This window comes from Scardinius erythrophthalmus (genome assembly GCF_964197995.2).
Source record: "Scardinius erythrophthalmus genome assembly, chromosome: 7".
NCBI lineage: Eukaryota > Metazoa > Chordata > Actinopteri > Cypriniformes > Leuciscidae > Scardinius > Scardinius erythrophthalmus.
In genome coordinates, this window is record NC_138227.1 from 15,012,314 (window position 1) to 15,024,589 (window position 12,276).

At 40.0% G+C, this 12,276-nt stretch overlaps 2 protein-coding genes across 2 annotated transcripts; both read right to left on the minus strand.

Annotated features, from left to right (window-relative positions):
• Window positions 1–1,919: 1,919 nt before the first annotated feature.
• On the minus strand, window positions 1,920–4,941 carry LOC308693716 (E3 ubiquitin-protein ligase TRIM39-like; the record flags this gene model as incomplete). Its single annotated transcript, XM_081370813.1, has 7 exons — window positions 1,920–2,467; window positions 2,613–2,639; window positions 2,857–2,998; window positions 3,075–3,308; window positions 3,674–3,769; window positions 3,850–4,403; window positions 4,884–4,941. The coding sequence occupies 7 exons, from the start codon at window positions 4,939–4,941 to the stop codon at window positions 1,920–1,922; spliced, it is 1,659 nt and encodes a 552-aa protein (XP_081226939.1).
• Window positions 4,942–10,102: 5,161 nt separating this feature from the next.
• Window positions 10,103–10,733, minus strand: or91a1 (odorant receptor, family 91, subfamily A, member 1; the record flags this gene model as incomplete). The annotated part of the gene is given in 2 exon segments (XM_081370814.1): window positions 10,103–10,159; window positions 10,161–10,733. Coding segments are annotated over 2 exon segments (630 nt in total).
• Window positions 10,734–12,276: the final 1,543 nt, after the last annotated feature.

The following is a 12,276-nucleotide window of genomic DNA, read 5'->3' on the forward strand; positions in this document are numbered from 1 at the left end:
AACATATATATTGTCGTATATACTATATAATTAACTTATAGGATAATTTATTTAAAAACTGTGGAAAAAATCTGCTTTATATTTATCAGAACCTATCTGAATTTTTTTTTCTGAAATCACAAACTCCACCTCTTCGGGCTTGTGGTAAATATTGACACAAAATCATAAATGTATGCATACTTCAAAACTATAATCATCATAAATTCACTGGAAACAGACCGTATACATTCCAGGCTAATTTAATCTTATTTCATCAAGTTGGGATGCAATTATCTTCATCTTGTATATTGCATGGGACAGATATTATAGAAATTGTGATCCATGTATGTCCTGAATCTAAATATTACATATACTGTAGTTATATTTCCTCCAACATAACATGTTACGCTGTTTCAGTGCTCTCCAGCAATGAAGTCAAATTTGAAGTCTGTCTCACTCTGAATTTTCCACAGTTTTCTAAAAGATGCTTAAAGCAATATACAAATCATCAACACAAAATTAAAGATAAAATACAATCACGTTTAGTTAAAGGGGCGGTGAAATGCTATTTCATGCATACTGAGTTTTTTACACTGTTAAAGAGTTGGATTCCCATGCTAAACATGGACAAAGTTTAAAAAATTAAGTTGACACGTTTGAAGGAGTATTTTTGTTACAAAAAAATACTCCTTCCGGTTTGTCACAAGTTTCAGAAAGTTTTTTTCGAGTATGGGCATGTGTGACGTCAGATGTGGCGGAATTTCCTTACATGGGTCCTAAGGGCACTTCTCACGGAAGGTCGCGGGCGCGCGCGCACTCGTAGACCAGAGCGAGAGAGTGAAAGCAGTACCTCATCAAAGCGCTATGCTCGGCTTTAGGGAAGTCAATGTCACCAAAGAAGTGGGTTTTTGGTTGCCAGGGCAAGACAACCCTGCACAGATTCCCAAAGAACCCAGCGTTAAGGGACCAGTGGATGGAGTTTGTTTTTTCTGAGCATCAACGGAGTTGTCATTTTGTTCCCTGCATTTCGACGATGATTGTTATATAAACAAAGCCCACATTCGACGGATTTGCAGATCGTCTAATGCTTAAGGATCGAGCAGTCACAATGATAAAGGTTCGCGGTCGTGCGTTGGAACCGGGCGGTGAGTAAAACTGCTTCAAATGTCTCTGTGTTGTTAGCTCGGCGCGTTAGCACACAGCTTTAGCTCCGCCCACACGCCCCGCCTCCAGCCGCTCGTTTTTTTCCGGAAAGACTCGGTACAGCCTATCTTTCTTTTATAAATATAATACAACTAAAGACTTTTTGGAGATATGAAGGATGCAATACTACTCTATAGGTACTCAAGATTAACAGGAGATTGAGTGGAAATGAGCATTTCACCCCCCCTTTAAATATTACTGATAGTTTTATGTCTGACACCTGTAAAAGAATATATTTTATGTCCTTCCTGTTACATTGAATAAACTCCTGGAACTTAGTCACTGTACACAACAACTGTTTTTAATAGACATCCAATCTTTTGAGTTATAATTTAACTTTGCTGTCAATCATTGAAAATGTCTTTCCAAAGTGTCTTTCCAAACCAATTCCTGGTGAAAAGAACAGGGAAGACAGTAAAACCCTTTGAACAGACTGAATCGATATCATAGTCTTGTTTTCATATGTGCTATTTATTGTTTATAAAATGTCCTTCCTGTATGTGATGGATCCTTCATCAGTTATAGAAATAAGTACAGGACTTTATTCAGTCTTAACATGTAATTTAAATTTCACAGCGACAGGAGAAAGAAAATGGTTCGACGAATGTTTTAACATTCAGAAAAACAATTAAAAAAAGTCAAAACTGGAATAAAAAAAGACTTTACATGTCTCATTTAATAACAGCAGGTATTCATAGAACTAAAAATATATTATTTTGTATGTTATTGGTGTCAATTTATTCAATGTATCTGACATGTGAGATGATCAGTGGTGCTGTATTTTTACCTTCTTCGTTATTGCAAGGGCAAAAGTATGGGAAGAGTTTCTCAGTGAAAGACTGACCAGTGAAAGAATAAATATGAGATCTGGACTCCACATCATAAAAGGAAACCAGACCCTCCTCATAATCCACAAACACACCCACTACCTGAGGCTTCACTCTCAGAGACAGAGAGATAGCAGGAGATTCATAAGCCTGATAGTGATTCGCATCCCTCAGAAATACAATCCAGTATCCATTCTCAGGAGATGCTGTGATCATTCCCTTCCTGTTAATGGATTCTCTGACCACTCCTAAATCCCAATCCGTCTTTCCCTTGACCTGCACCTCAAAATAAAATCTTCCTGAGCTGAATCCTTCTTTTGCCAAAACACAGCAACAATAATCAAACCTTTTTGGGTTGTGTGGGAGTTTAAGCTCAATGTCTCTATATTTCACTTGTTTACCATCATCAGACAGGGTGAGTTTTGGATGAGATGTGTCAGGATCTAGAGTCACATCCACTGAAAGAGATCATATAAATCACAACTTCTCAAGAAAGCAATTTTCATGTCTTTAATATCTTCAAAAAAGTATTGTTTAGACTTTGATATATAAATGTAAACTCTTATTTTATGTCAGTTTGAACATAGACATCACAAGTTTTACCTGCATGTTGCTGCATCCTCTTCAGCACTTTGGAGACAAAAGACAATAAATGATTATGACTCAAGAACATTGTGGGAGTTCAACTGTTTTACAAGTAAAATAATGATAATATATAATAATAAAATTGTATTATACGTTTACATATGTAAAAGAATTAAGCATAAGAAAAGTGTGTAGGACAGTCAAAGTTGTATTGGTCAGAATTAAGCTATTTATGTCACAAAAAGGTCTGACATTTTGTTACCAGTTTTGTTGAGTTTCTCATCTAGAGTCTCCTGCAGCTGAGTCAAAGCTTTCCTCAGATTCGTCTCACTCTCATGAGTGTCGCTGATGCTGATCTTAGTCCAGCTGCTGGTGTGTGCAGGTCTGCTCATCGACGGGTAAATCTACAGCAGGAGAGAGCAGAAATCTCTCAGCATGGGGAGTGTTGTGCTGTGAGCAGACAGAAGGATCTACACTGACCTGTAGGAGGTGCAGGTGATCCTCAGTGTGTGAGAGACGCTCCAGCTCAGTGTCTCTCCTCTTTAGCTCAGTGATCTCCTGCTCCAGCTCTTTAATAAACTCTTCAGTCTGCTTCTCTGCTGCTCTCTGCTTCTGCTCCATCATCTCCATCAGCTCAGACTGACATCTCTCAATGGAGCGGATCAGATCAGTGAAGAGCTCAATACTCTCTGCTTTCTTTTTCTCTGATGTTTCCTGAGACATCAACGAACAAACTTTCAGGTTTTATTTTTAATGTGTTTTTACTCATGTCCTAATTTTATTTTTTTTAAGTTAGTGACTACTGCCATGAAACACAACTGCATAAAGCCTCCTGCAATGAGGAAAGTAATTGATCTTCTCGGTGAGCCGAGCCTCTAGTGGCCCACAGAAATCCCTATACAGTATTTGAAACAATGAAATCCAAAACTCTGGGCACAACCAACTCATGTTAGTTGGTCTTGGTTTATGTGATGCATGAAACAGGCATATTTAGTAGCCATGTGCTTCTATATATGTCATAAAGGCATTGTTGACGATGAAAGGGTGTCACCTGAGCAGTAATATTTTCCTGAACTCACTTTTTTGAGTTTTGCTGAGCGTTTGAGGTCTTGAATCCTCTTCATTCTGTCCTGGATCATCTGCTGCACATCTGATTGTATCTTCATCAGCTGAGGCTACAGATTCAAATCAATTTCATCAATGAACAGATATTTATTTGTTTATTGTTTGAATACAGTTAAAGCATGTGCCCTACCCTTCTCTCTCTACTCTCCTCCTCTAAAGCAACAGTGTTGTGAGTCTTATGGTTTGTCACAGCACAGAGGAAACACACACATGTCTGATCATCTCTACAGAACAGCTCCAGAGGTTTCTCATGTTTCTGACAGATATGGTCCACAAGATTCTCCACAGGATCGATCAGTTTGTGTTTCTTTAGCTTTGGGACTCTCTGATGAGGCTCCAGGTGAGTTTGACAGTAAGAGCTCTGACACACCAGGCACATCTTCAGAGCTTTCTTCTTTATATCATCACAGATGTCACAGAGAACCTCAGATTTACTCTGGCCAGACTTTTCCTTAATGAGCAGCACAACCTCTCTGAGTGCCGTGTTGATCTTGAGGTCGGGTCTTCTTCTGAAAGTTTCTTTACATAATGGACATTTGTAGGTCAGACTGATGTCCCAGCTCTGGTTCAGGCAGCTCTTACAGAAGTTGTGTCCACATGGAGTGCTGACTGGATCAGTGAATGCATCCAGACAGATCGAGCACTGGAGCTCCTCGGCTAGAGGACCACTGGAGGATGACAGAGCTGGAGACGAAGATGAAAAACACCATTAAACACCAACATTTAGATCTGATTTGTACATGAAAATGATTTACAAAAAAACAACAACAATAAGCAATTAGTATTTCACGAAATCAAGAATAAAGCCTAGATCTGGTCCATTAGATGTGAGTTCTTATCAGTCGGTCACGTTCAGCATTAACGTCAGTACTGACGAATTGGGATCCCTATAGAAAGACGCCACAACTGCTGCCCCTTCCAGCACCCTGAGCAAGCCATCATTGCCCTGCATCTGGAGACGGAAGTAGGACAGGGCAGTGCACAGAGAATGTCAATCACTTATGTTCCATTCACCCTGAACAGTGAGACTAGGATAACACTGGAAAAGCATGGCTTTTGCTACGGAGACCATATCCTGCTCGTAGGGAGGTAACATGTGGAGTTACACATATGGACTGACAGTCAGGGCAGTGCAACATATGAAAGATCTCAGCGGGGACTCACCCAGCGAGCAAACCCCCACTGTCATCCTCAGATCACCCTGTATTAACCGATGTGGCATTGTGCGCATCAAGGCCAGATCGGGGAACAGCAGAGGAGACACCACCTGTTTTCAGGCATCTTGATCTCAACATCGTGATGATCGTCTTCCCGCAGTGGGTGCATGACTAATCAGCGAACGCCACTTCAGCATACTTACGGGCCAATCATGTGAGGCAGACATCGTGGCTGTCAGATGGGGAAACGACCGAATCCAGAAACACACAGGTGGAATTGCATCTTTAAAAGATGCAACGTCACACCCATGATTACTCTTTTAGGGAAACTGCTCTTTAGATTTTGAAGCGCCAAGGGGAACAGCCACTGCTCCAGACTGTGCACTCTCAGCAACCGTGACCTCCACTAGAACGCGCCGTCACACCAACACCAGAACAGGAACAGTCTCTCGTTCTGATACTCTCTCGAGAGATGATTGAAGAGCAGAGTGAAACCCAGGTCTGCTCGGCTCCGAAGTGAAAGCTTGTGAGTATTTGCACGTTGCCTTATATACCCGGAAGCGGGTGTCACAGTGTTTGGTTTTGTGTATCCCCGGGTAACCACTTGAGGTCCTCTTCCCCCACGGTGTCATTCACTCATGAACTGCATTTCCCATAATCCTTTGTCTGAACTCATCACTGATCATTGCACACAGCTGTTTCCACTCACATTGTTTGTACCTGTCTATTTATACCCTGTCTGTTTCTGTGATTGTTGTGGATTCTTTGTTTAATGTCTATTTGCACTTCTCTGTTCCACTCCTGGTTGTTTCTTGTTTATCGGACTGTCTTGTATGGATTTTGACCTTTTGCCTGGCTGGATTGTGAATACGGATTACCCCATTAAACTGCACTTGGGCCTTACCTTTTTGTGTGTGCATCCCGTGACAGAGGGAGAGCGGCTTGCAATGCAAATCTCACTCGCCAATGTGCATTGGCTTGCTGTCTTACCACTTGAAGGTGATTGGGCTCTCAGACGAGATCCCAATTCGACAGCCATGTTAAAAGTGACTGACTGATAGGGAACACCATTTATTGCTTAAATTTAAAAATGATGTATCCATAAACTGGAATATTACTAAGTCAAGAAAAAACTCTCTCATAAGCAATCAGCTATAGTGTTACATGTTAGAAAGAATGAAGCCTATATCGGTATCACTTTGCTTTTGTTCTTTCTTTATTTCAATTACTAAATTACTGGAGGTTCTTCCATACTTTTTCTCCTGTCCTCACTTTGTTTTCGTGATGTTGATGAAGCCATTGCTCGTCCCCTCTTTAAACCTGTTCAGGAGAAATTCACCACAACACATTTCTCATTAGTTGCATGAAATAAGACCAGTGTCTAACATAGAGATGTATACCGGCGAGATAAATTACTTTCGCCTGATGCAAATCTAAAATGGGTTGATCTGAAGTAGCTTCATTATTCATAGGTGTGGTTTGGGCGTAACGTGAAATAAACCAATCTGAGCGACATCTCACATTCCCTTTAAGAGCATACATGCTTTTTCCATGGCGGATTGCTATTGTAACGGCGGATTTGCCAGGCCAGGAGCGGTTCACAGCCGAGGAGACCGACGTTCTCGTCAGGGCCGTAAAAGACAGAGAAGTTACATTGGGGATGGGAGAAACCCACCCAAATTAGCTTCGGTTCAACAGGCGTATAATAATTTGGGTAAATGTGTAAGCTAGATTTATGCCTATTTTTTTCACATCTTCATGGACACAACAATGATTTCCCTCGTGTGTTAATATTTTTCCTTGTAATAATGTATGATTTTCTAAAAATGAGAACTGCTGCGTCTTTAAGCAAAGTGTATGCGCGTTGTGCACACGCTACATTGATTATGGCCAAGCATGCACCCTTAAAATAGCATATGAATAACATGCGCAACACGCCACTGACTTTAGACTAGGTTTTTCCTGGTTTGTGGCGGAATTGTTTTCTAAACCTGCAAAATAGCACCAAGGAACGTTTGCGCCGGAACACGCCTCCTTTTTTTGCTGAACCGCCCCTGGGAGCGCAAGTTGATTTCCTAACTTACCGATGTGCGTCTGTGGAGGGAAAAGTCCGCTGTGCGCGGGTGCAAAATAGGAATGATACATGCGTCGGTGTACAAAGTCAATTGCGCTGGGTGCAAAATAGGGCCCATAGACTTTAAAGGTGAATTATGTAATATTGGCCATGTTAAAATACTTTTACATATCTAATTATGTATGAAGATGGAGTCTACCAGCACAACAGCAACTCTGACTCAACCAGTTATGCAGCTTTGGAGAGTGACGATCTGGGCCAATGGTATATTGAGAAAAAGTTCAAGAAACCGGTCTGAAAACATAATTTGTGTAATTATATTTGGTGCCACTAGGGGCAAAGAAATTAGAAGCTTCACCTTTAAAGTCTTAATAAAATTGAACCACAAAAGTCTGAAAATACTTAGTCAACACTAAGATCAGATCAGAATAATAAATACTCAAATACTCAGATCAGAATCACAAACCTGGATTTGTTTAACCATTTATTGTCATCAAATATTTTATTTAAGTATTTATTTACAGATCAAACAAGAAAAGACTAAATAATATATGTCCCCTATTTAAAAAAAAAAAAAAACAACACACACCTTAAACCAGTCTAAGTTGGTTTACTGGTCTAAACTGGTCTCCCAGCCTGGCAAGGTTGGTCTATTTCTGGTTTTGGATGGGTCTGAGCACAATTCTTCCAGCCAGGCTGGTAGACCAGCTAGACCAGGAAGCCAGTCTACCAAGCAAGTTGTATATTTGGCTTTTGCAAAAACCTGGTTTTGCCGAACTTATTCCAGTTACTTACACAGACCACTAACATTTAAAACCTGTTTAGTAAAATCTCTAACAGTACATCACTTACCTGTGAGTGAATATCAGCTGTGACTTTAGATCACCTGAAGATTATCACCTTATAGCTTCTGTGAAAGAAAGAAAATTCTGCAGTTTTCAAAAAGATAGTCATCAGTTTTGTTTCTCTTTCACTGCAAGGATTCACTCACCAGCAGTGATGTCAAAGCTCCTCCTATCTTGGAATGCAACAGAATTCCTATACATTCTGTTGTGAAGGAAACTGACAGAACATGTGTTGACATTAAACTTGCCTAACAGAATAGTAATGAAAGTTTGTTCTACAACATATTAAAATGTGATCACATACTGAATAAGTATGAACTGAATAAGTGTTTAACTTGTTTTTAACTGTTTCAGGGGTGTGTACAGATATTTTTTGGGGCAGGGGCCATACAGGCCACCCATCTCATAGTTATTTATGAAAATAAAAATAAACTAAAATTTACATCGTGTAGAACATATTTTAATTAATTACATTTATTAACACTAGAAAATAAAATAATGCTAAAACCATTTGTCTTTCATTTTACAGATTAAATCACTAATTTAACAGATTTGTTTAAACCGGTTGATCATTTATAAATGAAATAAGTGACCTCAGTCTTTATGAATGGGTCATTGAATCATCGACTCACCCAAGTCATCCAGTCAAAAACACTCAAGAACAAAACACTTTTTTGAAAGATGCAACTATTCTGCTTTGTTTGGAACTATTCACTTTGGCAAAATAGAGCAAAAACAGTCAAAATTGAAAATATTATATCTAAAAATTAACTTATAGAGAATGTGAAGTTGATGTTACGCTGCATTGAATTTTGGGTAAGTGTTTTGTTTACGAGCCATATTGTGAGAACCTAGATGCCTTTCTGCCCAGTGACCCTAAAGGATCGTATCCACACGCTGTCATCCTAGGGGTTCTAATAATTGTGGCCAACGTGTTTTGGATTTGATTTCCCCCACTTTCAATTCTTTTACTTCAATGAAAGGTTTGATTTTTGTGAATTTATGGAATAAAAGATCGAAATGATTAACAACTCAGATTTATTTTTACAGCCCTCTTTGATCATTTTAACCAGGGTGCCAATAATTCTGACCAATAATGGCTTTACATCTGAAAAAATAATAATAATAAAAGGTCTTAATTCCTGAGGTGGAAAAATATGATTTGTTGGAGGTTTGCGGCTGAGAACCACTGGAGTAGAAGAGTAGATCAGAAATGTTTAGTATAGTTATTAGACGGTGGACCGTGACATCTTGTGGTGAGTATGAGATACTGCAGGAGCAGATATGACTAACTACTGATGTTGGTGACCTTGTAATCTACTACTTGGGGAATCACTGGTTCCCCATCTAACTATGGGGCTACTTTAGAGCCATAAAAATTTCCTTTATTTTCCTCATTTAGATCAATTATTTCCTTAATGCACGCATTAAATGTGCATATCTAAGATCATATTCAATAGGAACAGGAATTCAGAAAGGCAGTTTACATTTTTTATTATTTTAAAGCCTTGTGGTCGAACAAGATAAAAGATATATATACAATTTGTCTTATATTGTATATCTTTTTCATTATAATACCAGGTTCATTCTGAACAGATACAAAGTTAATAAATAAGTCTTGAGTTATCACCAAAAAAAAAAAAAAAAAATTTGATTCCAAGCACAACTATGCAATAAGCGTGTGAAACAATCTCCCAAAAACACTCTGATCTTGTTTCTCTCTTCTGAGGCCTTTCTCTTCTTCTCATACAGTTCGTACAAAATTTTTCTCTTGCGACCCTCAGACATTTTCAAAGGACCCGGTGAAACGGCGAGCTTCAATGAATGGCTGAGCTCTAGCTCACCACCCTCACCACACATAAACACCTGAAAGTGCGCATGCGCAGAAAGCGAAAACTAAGGGACGAGCACGTACGACGGCTTTACGTAAACATATCACCAGAATGATTGACACTTACGTGGACCAATAGTTTACACTACCCACCCGGAAAAAGAAAATCCTCCGCTATACCTTTAAAGTAAGATTATTAAATATTACAAAGTTAAACTTTAAACATTAAATTATATAATTATATTTATACATTAGATATAAACATCAAATATATTTTGACATAAATAGCATACCCACTGCAAGCCAAAATATAGCCTATTAATAAATAAGTTATTTTATATGATTGTGAATGCTAAACATTGGTGCAGTTTATTTTAATGAAACAATCCACTATATTGTGTGAGGTTTAATTGTGTATAGAAATGCTTAGGACACCTCTAACAGTTTTACCACCATCTCTTATTTTGCGCTGATTACTAACCAAAACAAATGCCACAAAAGGCATAATATCTAAGAGCATTATACAACTTTTTTGTCTCGTAATCCATATTTGAAGGGACTCATACCTCGAGGCAAGATCACAAATAAGAGGACATTTGAGTACCTTACATTCACAAATATCATGACATCTACTTTCCATAAAGGCACTTCTACATAAGGGGTTATAAGCTGCGCCATACACAGAAGCAGCTGAATGCCATGGAGAAGAACCGTTTTTAGACCCTTATTTGTTGACTTCTTGTTCTCAGAGGAGGCAGACCTGGCCACGATCATAATCTTGATGTAGGTGGAGATAGTAATACACAACATTATGATGAATAAGAGCTGTAGCGTCGCTGCCCTCATGTCCGCCAGCCATTTTACCTGTAACATGATCTCCACAGTACACACAACATATGAGAACCTGGCAGCAGGTGAAAGATAAGCAAAAGAGACAATGAGAATAAACAATGGGAGAAGACTGACACCCCATATGATGAGAAGCCCAGTGAAGGTGTTTTTGGGGGTGGAGGTGCTGGCATGTCTTAAAAGCAAACATATCGCCACATAGCGCTCCAAACACATGGCTGCAAGAGTCAAGGGTGTACAAACAGCGAGAAAAGACATAATTGTGCAGGTCATACATTTAGACCAATGGATACAAGTTATTTCTTAGTTAGTTTCTTTCAAGTGTGACCAGTGGAAAAATAAATGTGATAGCTCGATAAAAATGAAATAGATAGCCTAATAATTCATGGATTCACTAGTGTTTTCTGCAATACTATTTACCTCATCTCCGGTGAAGGGATTCTGCACACAAAAATCTTGCATGAACACGCAGCGTAATGAAGCGAGTGGCTTTACCTGATGGATCTCATAGCTAGCCTATAAGATGGTTTGACGAGAAAATTTGACAAATCGACGTGAATGTCACTTCAGGTTCCAGACTCACACAACGAATGTGTGTTGTGCTTGGGCCAAACACACGCCGAAGCAGTGCTAGGGCCCACTGGCTTCTGCGCCTCCCCCTCCCGCTGCCGTTGAGCCACGGGCAAAGAGGCCGCGAACAACTACACCCTCAGACCTTGAAACTGATATGGAGCTTCTTCAGCAAAGCGGAGGTCGACCTTTTCGCCTTCGAGAAGAACGCACACTGCCTGCTATTTTTCTGTCGGGCGATCGCTCTCCTTTCGGGGGATGTGCTGTCGAGCCACTGACCCAAGAAGCAAAAAAAGAAAAATGTTCCCCCAGTCAAAATAATCCCGCTAGTGCTAAAGAAAATCAGGAAGGAAAGGTGACGAGAGCCCCTTCAAAAAAATTCCTTGACACTTTTAAATGGAAGGTGTCCTGAGGAGGACCTGCTTGATTGTGACCTGCCCATTATATCCTGGCTTTCTTACAGGAGCGGCTGGACACTAGCAGCTTGCACTCTACGCTGAAAGTTTATGTAGTCGCTATTGCTGCTTTTCAAAACACTTTAGAGAAGGGGTCACTAAACTCGGTCCTGGAGGGCCTTTGTGTCAGGGTTCTCTCACTTCTGTCTAGTTTTTATCTTGATTTGGCGACGACAGAGCTTTGACACTCCCGGTTTGTCATGTGCTTGTGTTATAGTCCTGTTTGTTGTGAGCACATGGCTTGTCATGCGTTTCCTTGTGCCCATGTGCTCTCCTGTCGATTGTCTAGCCCCTCCCATCTTGTTACCTGATTATTGATTCATTTGCCCCACCTGCCTTCCCTCGTTACCCTCTTTGTTTGCTTCCTTATTTAGTCTCCCTGTGTTTGCAGGCCTGTGCTGGTTCGTCGTAGACCTATGTTCCCTGTTTCCTGCCATAGTTCTGTCGATCTTGATGCTGGCCTTGTTTTCCCCCACGGGGAGTTTTTGGTTTGTATTTTTGTTTTATTTTTACCACTTAATAAATACCCATTGTTCCTGCACTTGAGTCCTCGCTCCTTTCATCAACCCTGACTGTGACACGTTGTCCTGCAGAGTTTAGCTCCAACACAGCTGCTTGAAAGTTTCTAGTATGCTTAGTCAGACCTTGATTAGCTGGTTCAGGTGTGTTTAATTGGAGTTGGAGCTAAACTCTGAGGGACAGTAGTCCTCCAGGACCAAGTTTGGTGACCCTGCTTAAGAGGGTCGCACAGTGGGTAAACACCCCTTAATAATGAG